The sequence below is a fragment of the Cariama cristata genome, unplaced genomic scaffold (assembly GCF_000690535.1).
Source record: "Cariama cristata isolate BGI_N322 unplaced genomic scaffold, ASM69053v1 scaffold6196, whole genome shotgun sequence".
In the NCBI taxonomy this organism is placed as follows: Eukaryota; Metazoa; Chordata; class Aves; order Cariamiformes; family Cariamidae; genus Cariama; species Cariama cristata.
This window is the reverse complement of record NW_009621426.1, coordinates 11,575-33,050: the sequence shown is the minus strand read 5'-3', so window position 1 is coordinate 33,050 and position 21,476 is coordinate 11,575. Positions and strand designations below refer to the sequence as shown.

At 40.8% G+C, this 21,476-nt stretch overlaps 1 protein-coding gene across 1 annotated transcript in view; it reads right to left on the bottom strand.

Annotated features, from left to right (window-relative positions):
* Nucleotides 1-268: 268 nt before the first annotated feature.
* Nucleotides 269-21,476, bottom strand: part of GIT2 (G protein-coupled receptor kinase interacting ArfGAP 2) — a 30,254-nt gene continuing 9,046 nt past the window's right edge. Inside the window, exons 10-20 of the mRNA XM_009701947.1 lie at nt 20,569-20,641; nt 20,125-20,222; nt 19,706-19,817; nt 18,536-18,678; nt 17,585-17,734; nt 14,099-14,347; nt 12,606-12,695; nt 7,708-7,790; nt 7,389-7,571; nt 2,195-2,258; nt 269-1,307 (exon numbers count right to left, since the gene is read on the bottom strand). Coding sequence (XP_009700249.1) covers nt 1,095-1,307; nt 2,195-2,258; nt 7,389-7,571; nt 7,708-7,790; nt 12,606-12,695; nt 14,099-14,347; nt 17,585-17,734; nt 18,536-18,678; nt 19,706-19,817; nt 20,125-20,222; nt 20,569-20,641 — 1,458 coding nt within the window. The 3' untranslated portion in view covers nt 269-1,094. The remainder of the gene's footprint in view (nt 1,308-2,194; nt 2,259-7,388; nt 7,572-7,707; nt 7,791-12,605; nt 12,696-14,098; nt 14,348-17,584; nt 17,735-18,535; nt 18,679-19,705; nt 19,818-20,124; nt 20,223-20,568; nt 20,642-21,476) is intronic.

The following is a 21,476-nucleotide window of genomic DNA, read 5'->3' as shown; positions in this document are numbered from 1 at the left end:
GAAAAAAGATGAAACACACACTGACATCTGTTACTCGGCCACCTTTCTGACAGACAGCCTAGCATGGGTTACTCCGTATGTAGCTTGTAAAATTTTGAAAGATTTGCATAAAACTTGTAAGAAATGTTTTCACATTTGGATATGCTGAGGTACAGAGGTTATATGCTATGGCAGACACAGCTGCTTTTGCACTGGCACTCTTCTAACTTTCTTGGTTTTTTTAATTATCACAGAAATCTTGAGTGAAATTGCATCTTGAGTTACTGAGCAATGCTGCGGCAAACAAGATGGTGCCTTGAAAATGACAGTAAAATTCTGCAGGAAACTTAAGAATGAATTATTAAGTCAGAAACAAAGGATAATATTTTAACCACTAATGCCCTAAAGTAACATCAAACATATATATTAATGGCATAGTGACAACTAAAAGAAATAACTATTACATTTCAAATTCCTTCCAAAACAGATAAAGTGACAAAGACCTTGTATAGTTACATGTAATAAGCTTGGATGCCCACAACTACTATTGTTTTAGCAGACTAAAAACATATTATTGCACAACGGTTGATATGAGAACAGAGAATATTTGGCTTGTACTCCATTATCAGGACTACAACCTTCTTCCTGCTGGTTAGCAGTTACGGTTCTAGAGCCCTCGGAGCCTGTTTCGCTGCAGGTTTCTCAGTCAGTGCCATCACAGCACGCGAGGCTCCAGGATGGACGGACCAGAGTGAGATTCTGCCCTCCGATACATGAGGCTGACTTCAGTGGGAATTTCGCAAGTGATATCTGAAAGCAGGACACGGCCCGAAGGAAAACATCTAGCAAGAGCTTGATACAACGCTGGTAGGTGATATTGGCTCGACAGCTATTTGCAACATGCTATTATCTGTAACTAAACTGGCAACACAGGCACAAAATAAGGCAGTGGGTTAAATTAATCATAAAATTGTTAGAAAACATGCAAAAATAATACTGAGTTTTAAAAAAAAGTTTCTTGCCCCTTTAGTTTTTCTCATAAAAATTGGAATAGTTCCACACCTTCTATTTGAAATCCAACCTTTAAAAAACAAGACTAAAAAGCCAAGTGTGACTCAGTTATTGTTCTCTTTGGTTGTGATGGTAACCAGCTGTTTAGCAGCCTTGGCGATGTCGTAGGCGCACTGGATGACTTGCTGCGTGACCAGCTGGATGTCTGTCGTAGGGCATGTCTCCACGGGAAGGGTTTTTTTGCACTCGGATTGGAGTCTGTAGGCACTAGATGTCAGCAGACGCAAAGAAGTCCTTACCAGTTCAGATTTGGGTTTCTGGGGAAGGGAAGGAGAAGTTGAACTAGACAGAACAACAAAACTGTTTCAGAATTGCTTTTAATTAGCTGGTAGTGGTTCACAAGTGTTCTTTAATACAGGATATCTGCTGCTAGGGCCCTGCTTTCTGCACAGACTTCTCTGGGCTGTAGGAGATGATGTAAGCCATCGCTGCTGCAGAGACATGGGGTAGGGGCGGGTGAAAGAAGTTGCTGGAATTTCTCCTCTCTCATCTCAGGGACGCTTCAAGCTGCTGCCAGGCAGCACGCAGGGAATACTGCTTCATGCTCTCATCTGGGAAGTTACTCATACAAATTTTCTAGTGCCCATTTACTGCTACCCAGCCCATGTCCTGGCTGACATCAGGGGAGAGCGTGTACAAGACAATCCATTCAGGTACACACAACAGCATTAGATACTCCTTGCAGTTTTATAGAGGTAGGTAAGACTTTACAAAAAACTTGGTCACAGAGATTTCACTCCCTGCTGTGAAGAAACAGATCGCTTTGGTAGATGGATAACAGATCTAAACATACCTGCAAGTAAGAAATCCAAGCAACGGCACTCAAATGGAAACCTAGGGGTGCAGAGTCTAGCAAAATTCTCATATAACCACATGACTCCTCAAGCCAGATGCAAGCAGCCTCCAGTTTTGGAGGAAAACTGCATGTAATTCTTAAGAGTTTTAAGTTCAAGAGTAAAATTAAAGGCCTGGATTCACACCTTAGCCCTTCCCAATTGGCATGCTAATAAATACAAAGATGCAAGATGTGACAGAAACACCTCGTCATTTCTCCCTACCTCTGGCTTTTGATTTTCACTTACTGAAGGGAAATCTACTAACGAGGAATGAGGCCAAAAACATTTTAATGCTGGAAGGTACTTACTTTCGGGAACAAGGCTGCCATTTCCGTTACTGCCACATGTATTCTCTCGGAGCATGGTATATAGCTGCAAAAAGATGCAATGTATTATTCATTACGTAAAGACTCCCTTTCCTCCTCAATTTCACTAGTCAGTGGCTATTATTCTAAAAACAACCGAGTAACAAAACCCCCGTATATATTCTAAAAATATCTTTGTAGCCTGCACTGAAGGCAACTGAAGTAGCTAGTACAACACACAATATGGTGACTCTTAGTGTCTCCTCAGCATTCCACAGCACACTGCAGCCCAAGTTTGTATATAACCATGCGACTTCAGAAAAAGCAAGAACTTAACCAATAGTACAAAGTTATTTCTTAAGTTTTCATTATTCTTCAATCAAAGCTTGTTTGAAGGAATATCTGTCCACACGTATTATACCAAACATCATCAGAAAAGTCTGAATTTGTATGCAATTATGGAAACGTGTCTATGAATATTAACTGCCCATTAATTCATTATGCTTGCATTTCCTAACCTCCCCCCCACCTAACTATTCAAATGCTAGAATTTGTCTCCAGGTTGTACAGAAAATTACTCAGCTCGTTCTGTTTGGTGTATGCACGACAACATACTATTGCTATGTGTGGGACAGCATGCCCAAGCAAACTGGTTCAGGCACAAAGTAAAGTAAGATTCTGCAGCTTGAAAATACTTAAACAAAATCCAGTGATACAGAGGTGCTTTACAAAAAAAGCAACATTTTTTCCCCTCAGTGCAGTGATGATGATCAAAAGCAGATTAAAAAAAAGAAACAACAAAACCCACTTTGTGTGTGGGTTCTGAGTAAGTTTAACTCGCTGCCATTTTAGGGAAATCTCTATCCATTTGTTTCAAAAGAGCTCTTTCTCCATAAGGCAAGAGACTCTAAAACCAGACTACTAAAAGAAAAGGTTTTAAACTGCTAAGGATCTAAGCAGCTAAAAATACCTAGTAATCTCTGAAGAATAGTTAAAAAAAACCAAAGGTGTTTCAATCGATTTTATGTTTCAGAGTTGAATTTAGGCCATCCAAACTCTTAAAAATAATCTGACAGCCAAATGTTGATATTTATAGCAGTGTCTTGTCTATGCCTCTGAAGCAAATGCAATTTTCCTGCACTTCTTTTCGTGTCTAAGTTACAAAGTAGAAGCCTTTAGAAAAACAAAAAACAAAAAAACCCAACAAAACCAAACCCCACTCTGTACCTAAGTTACCAAAATACAGTAGACCCAAAAAACTGTATTCAAAACACTTGGCAGCAAGACCTGAAGTCTGACTTCCATATGCTTTTAACCTATCGGTTCTCAGCTACTCTGAGCGATCTCTGTAGCAAACACATGTCTCTGGGTCAGCAGCCAGGCTGGAAGCTTTAATTTGTTGCAGAGATGCATGCTGAGGACACACCTTGATTCCAGGGAGATTTATTTCCATCACTATATCAGTTCATTATCAGTTGGAGCCAGGAATGCAGCTCTATACACATATTTCCCCTTTCTCATTTCACAAACTGGAAGGTTAAACACTGGGGAATGGGGGTATGCCAAACTTCCAGTACAGAATTCATACCTTACTTTTTTGGTAAAGTTTAACTAGAGGTAAAACATCACATGAAGGTAACTTAAGAACACCAAGATGCCTTCTCGGATTAATTTATACACAGTAAACAGACAACGCACAATTCTCACACAGCAGCTCACCGATACATGCACCTCCAACCTACCAACTATTTTCACAGTGTGTGAGTTTTAGGCTAAATATTCAGCAATTCTGTTGGATTAGCTAATAAAACAAAGGCAGATTCCATTAGTCCTCAGATTTCACTTCTGATTTATATACCAAATGAAAATCGGTCTGTTCAAGATGGATCTTAAAACTATTCACTGTAAGTTGCTATGAAGTGCAGTGTTAGTGTGGTCTGTCAAAAGTCTCATTTTAAAAGACTTGGTTTTATGCTTCAAATACTCAATTTTAGCATAAGTTAGTTAACATGAATCAATCTTAAGCAAGAGAATCTGAAAAGTCACAAAGCAACAGCATTCAAGAAAATATTCAGCATCTGTAGATTTTGGTAGGTCATTGCCCTTTCAAGCAAAGAACCCCCCCAAACCAAACCCCCCCGTCATCATTTAGGCAGTCATCTTGCAATACCAAAGGTGCACAAATAGGTCACTTGCAAATGCACTGAGAAAGAAGCAATGCGTTGGGGTCATTTTGGCAATGCAGGAAAATGGCTTTAAAAAGGAGTATTTCCGTATGTCTCAAATCACATGAGTTCTTCCAAATAAACTGAAAGTGGAGAGAAGCCTTCCACATTCACTGTAATTCCCATTCTGCTACTGAGTTAACAATTAATTTGCTCCCGGCAAGCCACACTAACAGCACTGTACCTCATTAAAAAGTCAGTTTGCTGATTAAACCATTCACTAACAAGGCAGAGAAACTCCTAAGAATAACTTCAATGAAAGAGACCAAGATTAACGACACACATTTCATAATATGTTCTCTAGGTTAGCTGCAAAGTTTACAGTGTGTCTTGGAGGAATGGCTTTATTTTATAGTCTAAACACTCTCTGTAAGCTCATGAAACAAGCTGACGCATTTGTTGAGTTTACACACATTCCAGTAAGACATCAGGAAGATATTCAAGTAGTGATAGCTTGGAAAAAAGAATCCATCATTAGCAGTAACTTGTGGAAACCTCTTCTTCCAATCCTGCTATTTGTTACTGGCAATAACACCTGGGGTTAGAACTTGGGAAGTTCTGTTTTAAAGAACATCTCACTTAAATTTCATTTTTATTTTAGGCATTAATAAACAGTGGTTTAGTCAGGTTGGAAGACACTATATAAATACACATCTTTTTTCATCAATTCAAGATACAAACGATCTCATTTGAACTGCCAGCTGTATCAACAGTTGAGGACCTAAGCTGTCAGGCGTGAATGTCGCATGTTGGGAACCATGAAACTCCTGCCACTTTTGCAAGACTGCACAGAAGCAGCAGCCACATGTTGTGCTGTTAGTTGTCATCATTTAATTTATCTCTCTGGACAATAAACAGAACAGAGACAGGAGAATCTTTTACACTAGAGAGTTCCAGATCCAGGATGTGATTCTGTTCCCCATTAAATCAATACTGGGAGCTTTGACTGAACAGGTAATATCACCGGTTCGTAACTCTGTACTGGCTCTCTGCAGTTTTGTTATCACCTGAAGCATTTCATGCATAGCCTTCAACGACCCCTGTGCAGACAGTGCATGAGGGCAAGAGGCAGCAGAGAGAAAGAGAAAGGACACTGTGCCTGGGAGGCAGGGACAGAGGCCAGAGTACCAGGAGGCAGGACTGGGCTGCTGGATGGTCAGAGGCTGCAGGGGAGCTCTCTCAGCCCAGGGAACCTGTGTGCTGAAGCAGCTGAGGCTATGTCTGAGCTTGAGCGTGCCCGCACGCTCTAATGGTCTACTCGGCCAGTGGAGGACAGGAAAAGGAAGGGAAGAAAACAAGAAAAAAAAAAACAAAAAAAGGAAGAAGGTGTTTCATTAAAATGATGCAAGAATATCCTCTGTTATTACTCTCTGATTATCTATGCAGTGTGATTTTTATCTACAATGTTCCCAGCACTAGCTCAGAAGATGTATTACTACATGCCTAAGTATCTCATTTTGTTAAGGAAGCATTCCCTTACTGCAAGAAGAGAACGGTGGAACAAGCCTACTTCATCTCCTGCGTGTCCCAGGCTGTGCAGTTCTCAGCCCATTAAGACAAAGCCAGGGAACAGGAAAGCAAAGAACAGCAGCTTCACAGTTCAGTGTTTTGCAAGATTATACTCATTTAAGTACCGGCAAACACCCCACTCCACACATGGTACAGAAGAGAAAACAAAAAGAACGTAATAGGTTGTTTAAAAATCTATTCAATTTAACAGCAAAAGCTAGGTACACTGCATTGTTTCTTTCAATGATTTAAAAAAAAAATAATTCAAATACTGTAAACTGTGATACACATAAAAACCAAACTCATTTAAAGCTTCTCTTACTGTTGCTTCTCTGCGAGAAACAAGCAACAAGGGATTGCAGTGGAAAAGGTTACAGACAAGGGCAACGAGCTCTGCGCAAACACATTAGAACTCGCCATTCAGCATGAAAAGGAGAGGCTGCACGCTGCCCCTTCTAAAAATAGAAAAGTACAAGAAGGAAATAACACAGAACAAAAGTGGCCCTGTTGTTGTGCACTCCTCTCAGCAAGGCAGGAAGCGAGGGCTTAACATAAATCGCCAGCCGCTTCTCACAGGCAGAGACAGGCACAGAAGGCAGAATGTAAGATCTGCCAGTCCACGAGTTCAGATTTTCTGGAGATGAAAGCTGTTCCAGACCTAAAACGTGTTCATACCTGGGAAGCCATAACTTTTATTTAGTCTTCTAAAAGAGCTCTGCAGGAGCACTACCTGATGATGAGTCAAGGGCAGTATTACTTTTACTCACTCATGGCTATTCTGAGAATTAATTGTTCAGTTGGACCAGAAGTTCCCCGAGGGAGCTTAAGCTGCATGCTACCTGGTGTGCTGATCATCATTCTCCTGCTTACCCAGCTATGTCCGTATTTAAACCCAATAGTTCAAAATAGCTTTTGCCGGTACATTATCTGTACTAATATTTCATTAGGAAAGCCAAATTCTCCCTGCCTTTACAAATTTTTCCTGATACAAGACTTGGCATTACTACCAAACTTCTGAAGGGTGTCCTTACCTAAGGACACGAAGGTCTGAAGATCCAAGAGAAACTAATTTCGAGTTCTCTGAAGCACATTTGATTTATATCTAAAACACCACCCATTTTGCAGCAGGACTTCACAAGGGCTTTGCTCCCCAGCGCTCCCCGTCCCTGTGCCAGCTGTGAGCAGGGCAGGCAGTGCTGCAGCCAGAACCCACTCGCAGGGGGCTGCACTGGCTTTTTGGATGGGAGTATGTGTTCCTAGCACCTGTGCTTGTCACTCGTCCCCTCTCACCCCATGGAAGTAGGTCCAGTATGCCAGGAAACGCCACGGACCTACACATTCTGTAGGTGTGAATTCAGCATCTCCAGCATTAACACGGTGGTGGTGGCTGTAATTCTGAAAACACCTGAAGAATTTTCCTCATTTTCTCAAACTCTGGAGCTTTTCAGGCACCCACACCTTACCTGTCATGCTTGTTCTCTTGCGCTGCTCGCAGCAGCTCCTGAATATTCTTAGTGATCTGCTCAGTTTTCCGAATCACATCTTCTGTACTGGGCAAACTGGAGCTGGGGGTTGTGTCAGCATCTTCAGGGATGGATCCCTCTCCCTGCCAAATGACACTCCTCTGCCGGCCCTTCCTGCCTGACCTGCCAAGGAACAAAGCAGAGGTTGGCCCCGTGCGACAGAACTAGCTGCTTACACAACTCCCTGTCCTTCGACAGTGCAGAGCTGTGCCATTAGCTCCGTGTCACCGCGGCGTCACCTCCGCATTGCAGCACCTACCCCGTCTCCTCCAGCTCCAGAGGGGCGGTGGGGTTATCGTAGTCGCTCTCAGACACGCTGCTCTGCTTCTCCAGCTTTGAGGCCTGCAACAAATACAGACTTATTTCAGCGCTGCCCAGGAAAGAAGAGCCCCGAGCTGCGCCAGCACCATGTCCTGCGTACACGGGTTTTACTCTTTAGCACAACAGCCCCTGGACCCCGGTGTGCCCCCCCCACTCTGTGGCAGAGTCCTGCTGCCAGCTTGTACCTGACGCCCTGGGCACTAGCACAGCCCCACCAGCGCGACAGGACGGACGGCCACGACACAGGGTCCTTCCCCTGCCACTGAGACTGCCACGCAGGCACGCAGGGGGAGGCCCACAGGGGAGCAGAGGCCAAATGGAGAGGGCAGGACCACCATGAAATGGAAGGCTGAAAAGCAAGCGGCAGGCCCACCGGAGAGGGGGAGGCCCACCAGGGAGAAAGAGCCCAGACCAAGAGCAGGAGGCCCACAGCAGGCTAGAGGCCAGACACAGCGTGGGAGGCTGAACACAGAGTGGAAACCAAACGGATCAAGGGAGGCCCAAATGAGAATTGAAGGCCCAACACAAGGTGGGAGGCTGAACCACGTGAGGGAGGCCCATGACAGAGTAGAGGCCAAATCAAGCATGGGGGTCTGACCACAGGACGAGAGGCTGACCCTGGGAAGTCCAGCGCAAAATGGGAGATCAAAACGAGGGTTGAGGACTGTCGCAATGGGAAAACCAAAATAAAGACAGGAGACTGAAATGATGGCAGGAGGCCAAACTGCGGGTGGAAGACCAAAGGGCATGTAAGAAGCTGAACTGATGAGACTTGGAGCTCATTGCAAATTGGAGACCAAAATGAGGGTGGGAGGCCAAAACAAGGTGAGTCAAGGACCACAGCAGAGCAGAGGCCAAAACAGGGGTGGGAGGCCAAAATATGAAGAATTGAGACCCACTGCATATTGGAGGCTGAAATGGGGAGAGTTGAAGCCCACTAGACACTTGAGACTAATACAAGGTTGGGAGGCCAAGTAAGTGAGAGTTGTGGCCCAGAGCACAGCTTAAGATGAGACAAGGGTGGGAGGCCTACCCATCAGGAGGAGAGGGCCACTGAAGAATGGCTGCCAAAAGGAGGGTGGGAGGCCAAGCCCAAAGTGGAAGCCGAAACAAGGGCTGGAGGCACAGAAGGAAGCAGAGGCCGGACGAAGCGTTGTAGGCCCATTGCAAAGTGCGAGGCTGATCCACCTGGGAGGCTGCACCCAGACTGAAGTCTGAAGGAAGAGTGGGATACCAAAATGAGCTCAGAAGCTAAATCTACAGCGGAGGCCAAACCCAGAGCGGAGGCCCACAGCTGAGCAGGAGGCCCAACCAAGGGTGGGAGGCACACAGTGGAGCAGAGACTGAACTGAGCCTGTGACTCTGACCTCAGAATGGAGGCCAAACTGAGATTGGGAGGGACATGAGGAAGGCAAAGTCAAACCTAGAGTGGGAGGACCACAGCAGAGGGAAGGCCAAAGACAGAGTTGGAAGCTGAACTGAGTGTGGGAGACCAGACCATGTGTGGGAGGCCCACTGCAGAGTGGAGGCCGGACCAAACATGGGAAGGCTGCTCCAGAGAGTGGAGGCCATAAACAGATTCAGAGGCCCACTATTTTCCTGCTCTCCCCTTCTCATGGTATTCCCTGGGGAGATACAGTGACCGCACCCACAACAGGAACCAGAGTGCCGCCCATTCCCTGCCTCTGAGCACATGCGCTTCCTCCCAGGTGCGACGGCAGAACAAGCATCACCTCCTACTCCCATACAGACCAGTTCTGCACCTCCCAGTAAAGCATCTGATCCGTGGGCAAGGATGATATTCAGGTTGTTTTCCTAAACTCCTTTTCAATTTTTATTTTTTTTTTTACCCTCTTAGAGGGCCGCTAACACAAGTAAGTGTACTTGCACCACGACAGCTCAAGAGTGCTGTCCCTCCAGATCCTAACATACAGCTCCCTCTGTCAGAAGAGATTCAAAGCAGACTTTCAGATAGAGAGCTAGGCTCCCTTCTTTGACCTGGTTTAGCCGCCTTGGACAGTTTACACCCAGGCAGTACAACATCCTGGAGGTTTACGATTTGAATACCTACTGTCAGGCCGATCTCTGCAGTTCCCATGAATTTGCAGTCTGAAGCCCCTGAGGCACACTCCCATCCTCAGCCAGGCCCCAGGATCACCACACATCTGTCTACTTTATCTTAAAAACAGCTAAGCTCATCAGAAGTGCCTGCTACAGCTTGTCCATTTGCAAGTACACCCCATCAGCGTCACTCTACGTACAGATCAGGCTCTGCATCAGCTCCTGCCTCAGTCATGGACACTGCTCACGTAACAGGGTCCTTCGCAATCCCCGCTGAAGAACCAGCCTAGGAGCTTTACAGAAACTCTGAAGTCAATATTAGGGAATCTCAAGTGTTAGACTGTAAGGGAACACCTTCAATTTGCATCCCTGATCCATACGCTTAGGAAATAATACTTCTACCTCCAGGACAGACCAAAAATGTGACTAAGAATTGGTTTTCATTGGTTAAGATCCAGCACGTTTGTTAAGCACTCATCTAACGCTAAACCCAACAATTCTTAACTCTGAAGCACCTGGAGTATGAACACTTTCCATCCATTTTTGAGTTACTCTGCACAGAAGGAAAAAACATGCTTTTTTTGAACACTCACCTCTCGGGACAGCTAGTAAAGATCAATTGGAAAAGTGACACACATTTTGAAGATATCAAACTATTTTGTGTAGGGTCTGCCCTTTCCCCTCTCCGAGACGTATAGAGGAGAACAATACGATTAGTGGCAAAGCTCTATGCCATAGTCAGAAATACAAATGACAACAATGAATTAGAAGAATAGGTTATTATGGAATCAGTAATATAGTATAGGATCAGTGTACAATAAAAACAAACCAACCCTCTGCAAGTTTCTAGTACTACACAGTACTGATACTAGCTGCCAACAAACCCAGATTTGCATTTGAGCAAGCAGGATATTCCCTTCTAAGTTTTATCATATAGCCCTACTTGCAAATACAATATTTTTCTGGACTGATATATCCAAACACTGTACAGTCAATGGGGACACAAGAATTTAAAAAGCAGGTTCCATATCCTGGCAGGAAGAGGCCAGAGTATGACCATCCAACATCTAAACCCACAAACTTTCTTTTTGGAAAAATTTAGTATTGTATAGTAAAATTTGATTAGGGACTGCAATGCTTGCCCAAGAAACAGGATGAGACAGCACTGATTTCTTTATATTAACCACACAGAAAAAGCAGAGCAAAAAGAGAGAACTTTTCTTGAAAGATCTTCAAAATCAGTTAAGTCTTACAAAGAAATACAAATACTTCTCTCTCAAGCTTACTCTCAGAAATAAGCAAAGCCTAAATCTTGAACACATGATACAACAAAATGGGTATAAGCTACTCATTATTTTCTAAGAAACTAGACATAAACATCTAAAACCAGCCCAAAGGACCTTGTATTGATATTTGCTTCAAAGTTAAAGAGGTTTAGTTTGAGCAAGACCTTGAAATGTAATCAACTCATTCTGATGATGGAGGGTACTTTTTACAAGCAGCGCAAGCTGGTAGCTCAGGCTGGTCAAACAGCAGCATAAAAGCTATGAGTTGTTCATCTTCAGCATTCATTAGTCTGTGACACGTTAAGCTGGACCTGCTTGGGGTCCATTACTTCAGTCACAGCCCCTTCACAACCAAAAATGAGTGTTATTCTAGAGCTGCAAATACAATGTGCTTCTCCCTTCTTTTGAATATGTAACTTGCAATTAGTTCCAGGATCCCAAATAAAAGAGTCTAGAAAGAAGCTGTCACAGACAGACTAGTCTATCAAACTGTTTGCCTTGCCAAATGTGTCCTTTTGCAAGGTGGCATTTTATGCTCACTTCTAGCAAATGAATTTGAGTAAGGCTAGATTTAAGTGTCCCACTACAATAAGAGAACACTGTTTAAAAAAAGTTTAAGAAGCTGGACAAGGCTTCTTCAAACAGCTAATAGCTCACATATGAGGGCACAGCAAAGACAGCCTCTTTGGAATAACATAAGCTTACAGAATGCATTTAATGTTTCTTGGTAACACTGCAATTTTTTTCCTAGTGTCAGTACTGTAGCTAACAAAAACTCTAAGAACAAAGTTTTGTAGAACCTGATGGAACACCATATGAGCTTCCTTCACACACTCTCAGTGTCTTTAATCTTGCCCTGAAAGGAGTCTTGCTAACAACAATTCCCATGCCCATTCAGTCTTTCGTCTGTCAAGGTCGGCAGAAAGCAGGCTAGCTAATACTAGATGTACTGGTGAGCAATACAAATGGCTATCTGTTCGGATGCTTAAAGAACTAGCTTCAAACAAACTAATGAACATCTGCAAGACAAACGGTCAACCAGTACCGATTTAGATTGGCGCAAACTGACAGGCCCCAAAGAAAGCAGGCTTTAAAGCTAGGACCCAGTGAGCTTCATATGCCTCATGCAATGCATTTTAGTCAGTAGGAAGAGTTATATATTGGCTTATGAAATATCAGTGAGCATCTGTCAAATTACTTTCCAAACAGCAACCAACTTGTCTTCTGGCTGTTTTCAGTGTTACGCAGTTGGAACAAGTGATCTAGGGTAACTGTGCACGGTGTTAAATGCTAAAGATTTTAGCTGTTGTGAAGTTAGAGAGAGGCTAGTATCCACAGCATGTGGCAGAAGAAACGGAAAGTGATGAAATACTGCTTCGTGCAAGCATGAAGGCTAGTCAGCATAGAAGGGGAGAAGACAGAGGCATGATGGCTTCTAGGGAGACTGCCACCTCCTCCAGGTAAAAGACCAATTGGGAAGGTACTTAACCCTTCGTGTGCTTTCATCCCTTGACCAGGAAAGCGTGGAGGGGAAGGAAGGTAGAGATGAAGAGGAGGTCACAAACGCACTCCTCCCGATCTAAAAAATGGGAAAGAGAAAAACACTCGGGAAAACCAAAAACAAAACACAAATAAATTTTTAACTGAAATAAAGGAACATTCTTAAAACCATGGAGATGACAAAGCGAGAATGATTTTGAGAATTTGGCTAAGCCTGAGTGGACTTAATACTTTCAGAATACAATTGACTTCATGTTAATTCTAATATTGATATTCCAGAGGTGCTAAATTCCAGAGACTAAAACACATTCACCACAATACCAAATTAACTAACTCCACATAACAAATCAATGCTTCAGAACTGCTGCTTCTATCTGAATTTCAAACCAAATGACCAAAGGACCTATACAAAACACTGTCAAGTTTTGCAAACATTGCTACATACAAAAGAATTCTGACATTTCTTCCTGCCACAACTGCCTTTATATAAGCATGCCAATATAATTTAAAATGATCTAGATTTCATAGTTTAAAGTTCTCATTAATTTAACTGAAGGCAGGGAAAACCCAGCATACAAATTTCTGCATGGATTCCCTGGTGCACTCAGCTGTCTTCTTTGGAATGTGCATGGAACATTTGCCTTTCCTCATGCCAGGCAAAAAAAGTATTAATTTCCAAATATGTTTTAAAGGGCTTAATTGTTTATCTGGAAGGAAACATAAGATCTTGCTACCAACAGGGAAACACATTGAAACAAATGTACAAATGTTAAACAGATGCCTAAAAAATACTGTCCCATATTCCTGCCCACAGGGCAATCTAAAAAGTTGCAACAAAAAAATTAACTTTAATAAGCACTAGTGTGTGTTGAGTATCTTATCTAAAGTGTGAATATGTCAGTGCAAAATCCTTGTGGCTAATACAGAACTCCCTCTCCACTACTAGCACGTCACACAGGAAAATACTGAACCAGAAGAATTTGTTCAACTAACAGATCTAATCCATCCTCAGCCTCCAGTTCCAAACTTGGAATAAGAAATTGGTGGCCTAGTAAAAAGCTACCTTCAATTTTATTTTATTTTCGAAAGGTGGTTCTGAAGTTCCACAAATTGGCACATGCCTGTATATCTCAAGAAAGAAATCCATTAACTTTACCTACCTTCTTGGAATACTATTATTTTTTTCCCCCCTCCTGGTTTTCAAACAGCCACACATTGATATTTGGCATATATATTGTGGTTAACAAACAGCTGAGCAGAAGCCAAAAGCTCCAGTTTATGTATTCCAGAATTGTTATAGCTTTTACTTTTCAAAACATCAAGCTCCTGCAGACATGTTAATACAGCAAACATTAACAATTCTTACAGTTCAAATTCACTCTGAAGCAGACAGTTGAGCAGCTTTGGCAAATGAGCATAGTTGGAACAGACAGAAAAGCTGAACATAAGAAGAAATGCAGAAGCATCAGCAGTTTTACTTACATGTGGAGGGAAAGGCTGCAGTCTTGTTATGCTTTCTTCTGGGTATGTGACCTCTCCCATGGGGAGGTAGGGTTTCTGACCTGATCCAGTCTCATACATGGACATGGGTCTGCTACCCCGTGCAGATGGTCGCCGCTTTAAAGAAGAATTGTTGGTAGGATCTGTGTATTCAGAACCAGTTTGGACCTGATATATATTGGTTGTGGCCTGTCTTCTGAGGTTGGTATTTTCACTCTGTAGCGTTTGAAGCTGAAAGAAATGTTTAGCAGTGGGACGTTGTTTTTCTAATAGCAAGTGTCAAAAGCAAACTGACTGTACAAGACATGCTTGTCAGCTTTACTAGTCAATCCAGTTACTACCCAGATGGGGTTTGAGTTCTTTTTGAAAAACTACTTGATTTGCTTAGTATGAGCATAGAAACATCTATGTTCCAGATCTGGAAATATTTATGTGCTGATTTCCAGCACTTTTTGCTGGGATGCAAGCTAAATTAGATCTTAAAATTGGCTGTTGTAGTTAAAAACACACAATCCATTTCTTCCAGCCTGGCTGTACTGGCACATGAATCGTGCCATATAATGAGGTTGTGGGGGGAAGGACTGCCAACAAAACAGTTTTTCAAGCAAAGTGATCCATTTCAGCAGACAACACAAGAACTTAAAAGAGGACTTTAACATAAGGCCTATGAAATCTGAAAATGCCAGAACTACAGCACAGACACCAGAGGCAGCGCAAAGAAAACTAGAGCTTGCTCTGCAAAGCAAGAAGAGAGTTTAGCTTAAGGAAATTAAGTATCAGCTACTGCTTTCTAAGAAGCCAACAAGAAATAATTTTAAAGCTTTTTATTATTATGTATTTGATGGATAGTAAAAATGTAACAATTCTGATTTTTTTTTTTTGGTGGAGTTACTTGGAATAAGTTTGCTATATTAACACATCATAAAGAAAAGATGTAAAAGAAGTCTGTACCAGCAATGTTCTTACAACAATTGAGTATAATATTTCAAATAGCCAATGGACTTCTAAACAGGAAATTGTATATTATTTACTACTTGCATTTACTTTGCATCATATGAACCTTCAAGCACGTTATCTCTATCAAAAAATTCTATTTTGCCTACAGCATATCCCAGAATCCTAAATCAAATGTGCAAACTTCTATCACAATAGTTCATGCTTTTTCTCCCCACTTTCTGTGTGCTCCATAGTAAGATGCATCAAGTCTTAAGATTTGAGGATCAGCCAGGAGCCAAGCTACCCTTTTAAAGTTTGACATCAGAGGCAATTCTACAGGTCAACTTCATAGCCTCCTTCTTCCAAACCTCTTCCACGTTTTATAAACGTGCTTTTGGTGCAGTTTTAGCCCACAGCTAATGTCAACTCAGACCAAACTCTCAACCACCTATAAGCACCAAAAAAAAAAAAAACCACCCCCAAAAAACCCCCAAAACTACAGACATAAAACACCCAGCTTTTTCTATTTGAATGCATATTAAAGTAACAGAACTATTTTTATTTAGGAAGAATCTACTCTAAAGTGGCATTCATCAAGTGTAGCCTTGCCTCTTCTTTAATTAACTTCTTTTGAGTAGTAATTTCCACACAAAAGATTAGATACACAGTTGGCTAATAAAGTGATACATAGAGTGGATAAATTTTTTTTAGTTTAAGACCCTCTAAGCTCTTGCTTAGAAAACAAACAAACAAAAAGGAAAAAAAAAAAAGACTCTTGGATGACATCTATTGCATTAGAATTGCTGAAGTAGTACAAATATATCGGTGTCTTGCCACAAATAACCTAGCAGAGAATTCCCATATTGTACTGAAGTTCCCAGTAGCTTAGAGCTAAGACAGCTGTTACCCCTTCCTCCCATCCTGTGTTCTGCAATGGCACCCGGCTGTATGGATTCTTCACCCATCCAGAGCCACTAAACACTACGATAAAGCCCCACAGCTATATACATCATCAGGACATAAAATTAGTGCAACCCATCTCCAAGGTGGGTGAGCCCTGGCCATGCCATCTTTCAAAACAATTTCAACTGCAGCACAGCAATGATCGCTCTCCTCCTACACCACATACTAAAGCCTCATTAATTCCTAGGCTCTAAAGATTTTTTTAACCTTAAATAGATCTGTTTAAAGAAACTCCGGATAAATGAAAAGTTAATTCAATTGATGCAGAGAAATGCTTAACTAGTACAAGCTGTTAAAAGACCAAGGAAATACCCTGAGATCTCTTAGGTTTCTCTTCTCAGTATTCTCCATTCCAATAGATCTGAAAGGCTGAATGCAATTTTAAGAAAAGGATGGCACTTAACAGACAAGAATATTTGAATCTCCTGAATTAGCTTGGCCTCAGATCCTAAGAGCTCTACAGTTCTCACCACCCTCCAGTGCATCAGCCTCTTTGCCCCAAAACAACAGGGAAACAAGCTCTCAGCACAGGCTCACCTCTGCAGGAACACACCTTTAACAACTTTCTCTACAGGGAGAGAGAGATTTCTGCAGCACATTAAGTCTTGCAGTATTATAATTATTTGGAAAACAGGATTTCTAACACTAGGTAAAGGAATTAATTTGAGGAGGCAGCCAGCCCCTTCTAGGCTAGCATGACAGACAGGATATTGAACTCAACAGAGATATAAATTCTACTTTACCCCACAAAAATCTCTATTTACCAGAACACTGGCAAAGCATTCAACAAATTGATGATTTGTTTATATAAGGATTAGAAGGGCTGGCTTCCAAACTGGGGTTTTTTTGAGCTTTAAATTCATGACTTTAGCAAAAATGTTCAGTTTTCTGTTTGTATAAGACTATCTATACATAGTAATTCATATCGTAAATGAGATACCTCTACCTTATCCTCGTCTAGACAAAAGTCACACTGAAGGTTTAAGGCAGTAATTGAGTTTACCACTTAAGGTGCTATTTCTCACGGCTTCAAACACAAGCAAACAAATAAATCTTGGCCTCCCGGTATACAAGAACTTTATATTGTACTGCAACATTACATATTATTTTCTACTGCCAAACTGGATTGGGATTTTAATTTCCCTTCATTCCAGTTAGGCTTAATGTTAAAAAACGACATACTTACTGACAAAGCTGGAAGAACGTTATACAGATATGTGCACATATAAGATGTGTTGTAGCACTTACTTCCTCATTGTTGAAAACTGCTTATCTTGTATGTTTTTGCTGTCTTGCTTCAAGACTTGCAACAACTGTCTTGTCATTTGGAAAACTTATGTCAAAGCAAACTAAGTAGATCATCATCATCTCCACAAAAAAAAAAACATTCAAATGAGCTGCACATATACATTTATAGTCTCATATCTGATTGTAAGCAGGTCCATTTTAAAATAAGTTTTCTCACTATCCTAATATTGGGTTATTGCATCTTCAGTTTCAGCAGTTTCATTCTGGTCAACTTAAAATACACCAAGAGACGAAGGGGTTACACATTATTGTGCCTGTTACCTTTTTCTGCATGATTCTCAGCTCATCACTCAAGTTGATGTTCACTTTCATTAACTGCTGAATCTTCACCTCGGACGCCACCAAGGCATTTTTAACTTGCATATATTCTTGGGCCGTCACTGGTCCATCTGACAAGTCTGAATCTAGGCTCTATAAACAGCAAGAGAAAATACTGACACCATTGAGAAACAGATTACCAAAAGAAAACAAGACAATGAGATTTCTACAGTTTTTCAGGTACTTCAAAGTAACCATAGTTCAAATTAGTAAGATCCACTCATTAGAATAATTTTAGTCCAATATAAAAGAAATTTGATGTCAATCAACTCTTAGCTCCTCTATGCACAAAAACATTTGTCTCAGCATTTCAGTAACACAATACTGTTTCATAAGGATTCCTTTAAAATATGCAATAAAGAACTGGAAAGTCATAAAAGACAGATTACTAAATATCCAGTGTGCATATTACCGGAGAAGATTTAACTAGAACTACTAGGTTTACTTCCCCTTTTTTACCATGCTTCATTGTTTCCAAGAATGGTTTAAAACACTCAGTCACCATTGGTCTGCTGTAAATACTTCTCCAGCAGGAAGCAGTAAATGTTTGTGAAATACCGTGGAATCACTGATTAAGAATATTTTGGTAGATCCAATTATTTCATCTGTACAACTAGATCTGTATCTTATCTCCAGACATGCACAGTGGTGCACATTACTTCTCCAGAGAAGCGTTTCATTTACAATAAAAATTCCTTAAGTTACAACATTTAATTTTGTTAGATAGTTCGTAGAATTTGAAAGTTAATTCACTTACGAATTTTCAAATGAAAATGTTCATTTTCTGATCATTTATGCATGCTAAATCCCCTCACAAGGGGAAAGATCGACTTTCCGAATAAAGATTACCTTTACGAATAAAATTTGGTGCATGTATAAATATTTCAAACCTACCTTCTGTCTGTTTGATTTAGCTGCATTTGTTTCCAGGTCTGTATCTTCATCTGAAGCAACGCTGTCATAATCAGGCTGGTCATTATCCTGACTTTCACTGCTATGTTGATTGCTGATTGATTTGAGTATCAGTTCCACATTTTCTGTAGATCAACATACACCATTTAAAAACATACTAGTAAGTTTGGAGAAGAAATGGAAGTGCATACTTTAAAGTAATTAAAAAAAAAAAATCAGAAAATATTTTAGTCCAGAGACAATATAAGGCACACCATAATAAAGTATCATTTAACTAGCCCATTTAAAAAAAAAAATAATTCAGATCCACCTAATAAGTACGGATTATTACTGTCCAAAACTTCAAAGATTTATGGTTTTCTCTTTTCATTTCTTGTAAGTGTCTAGGCAAGTTAAAGTAAGTGGTGAGAATTATGCTTTAATGGCTTAATAAAATTCATATAAGGAAAAAAAAAACCCACAACAGACTACACTGGACAAATGGATGTCAACATTCAGATGAAAAATATAGGGAAAAATTAAAAGTTAGAAAAGATTTTTTTGTATTTTCTCTCCAGAGGGAGAGCTTAGTGTTCAAATATTATTTTATACCATCATGGCTAGAATTATGGCTCTGTCTGATTGCTGGCCTAAGAATTTGTATTCTTTGATATCTATCATGCTTAAGAAATACAGAAAGTAAACATTTTTAGGTGAATTAGCAATAAGCTCAAGAGCATCTAAATAACAGCGAAGTCCTGCATGTATAAAGCAGCCAGAAAAGCCAGTATCTAAAACACTGATATGATCCTAGCTGCCAATCAAAAGAAGTATCACTCTAAAACCGTACAGGACTATTCTGGAAAATTTTACCAAGTTATCATAAAAATCACAACCATCATAAAAAGATGCTCCTGAATTGCACACATCCCACTTGATTTAACTGTATTACAAATACCAACCTTAACAGACAAATCTTCTGTATTTGGGCATTATTTCGGTGGCCTAACGCATGCTGTCAATAGCCTGCTATCCACATGATTTAGTTCTTATCATTTATAAAACAGTATATATCTCTTTCTTTATTCATATAGCTTCTGAACGACGCTATGGTATCGATTAAAGTACTCAGGAATTGCATGCAGAAGAGCCGACAACCAAAAGCATACTCACCTTTTGAACCAGTGAGAGGATTCCCCTGTTGTCTTCGTTTGGCATCACTTAAAATATCTATAACTAGCGTAGCAAATTCATGGGCATTAAATCGAGCCAATTTCTGTCTTCCCTAAATCACAGAATCATGCAGGGAAAAAAAAAAGACATACATTGTGTATTAAATGAACAGCAGAGTTCCCAGGTAAAACTAAGACTATAGCACTTACAGTGAGTTGACTGTTCTATTACATTTATTGCAAAAAGTGTGATTTCAATTATCCAGCTGCACACTCCAGGGCAGGGGAAATGTGAAACTATTTTAACCTCTTTACAAGTAGATACAACTCTTCTACAGTAACGAAATACAGTAATGCAATATTACTTAGAATAGCTGGCCTATTAAATAAAAATAGTTTTACAGTATTAAGATCGCATACCTGATTCCTGGTTGAGGAATACTCAGGATTTACGGGAAGAAAAGGGACCACTGTGGTCTCTGTCACAAGTGTACTATGATTCTGAGTAGCAAGCCAAACTGCTCGAGGAAGAGGGGAAAAAAAAAAAAAAAGAAATAACTTTCCTGCACTATTTGACAATGTGACACTGTTTCTTGTCAAAGAATAAAAGACCGCAATTTCAAACACAAACACAATCAATTCAAAAGAAGGCTTTTTTCCCCAGAGGATTCTCTACTCTGTAAAAAACACAAGATTTTTTTCAATTAACGTCACCTTCAGACAATGCAAGACAAAGAAACTACCACCATCAGTAATTACTGACTACACAAGCATTTTAAACAGAACGTATGCTTGCACTAGCATCTTGTATGTAATGTAACAATTCAAATTGATTTTATATACATTCCAGAAAGCCTCATTCACCTGCATCTGTTTCCCTCCTGTCAACTTCATCATACACATCCATGGCAAGTTCTTCAAATAAGTGGTTGCTTAGCTAAGGGCAAAAGAGAACAATCACAGCTTGAAAATAAACAAAACCTAGTAAGACCTCTATACCACAGAGAATGTAAGAGCACAACTCTGCTCTCACTTGGCTCTTTTCAGCATATATAATTGCTTGTTCCTCAGCCTGCATAGTAAAGTAATCCACGAAACAGACATACACCATCACCCAACTGCCAGATACAGAGATAACAATACTGTTCCACACTTTCCTTTACTGGTTAATGGATTTTTTTTCTCTCCAATCTGATCACAAAAAGACCTTGTGCATTTGGGGTGAAGCAGACCTACTGTGGGAATCAGGTATCCAAATGCCCCTGTAGATGTGGGCTTAACTGAACAGTGAAGACTCACAAAATGCTTGAGTGTTTCAAACTCTGTTCCTATAGTGGATGGTTCAGGAGAGATACTTGTGTTATGAAGAAGTGAGCTGTTGGAAGATCAGACATGAAATTAAGATGTCACAGGGCTTTGTGGATGTTTCACTTACAGATGTACAGTGCATTAACATTAGTAATCGGTACCAGACTTGACCACTGACAGTGTAAGGAAGCCTGAATAGATGGCCGTTCTTCCTTCTCTGAGACAAGCTGTACTGAAAATGGTGAAAAACCTAACACTAGGGTTTAGCTTTATTTAGAGGAAAACCTGTCCTGCTTTTTTCCAGAGTTCTGAGTCCTAAATTCTTAAATCAAAGGGCAACTACCATCATTCTTGAACCCAGATAAAGCCAGTATGTTTTACTTGTGTACTGAGTCTGGCTGGGATGGAATTAACTTTCTTCATAATAGCCTGCATGGTGCTTGCTGTGTTTTAGATTTGTGGCT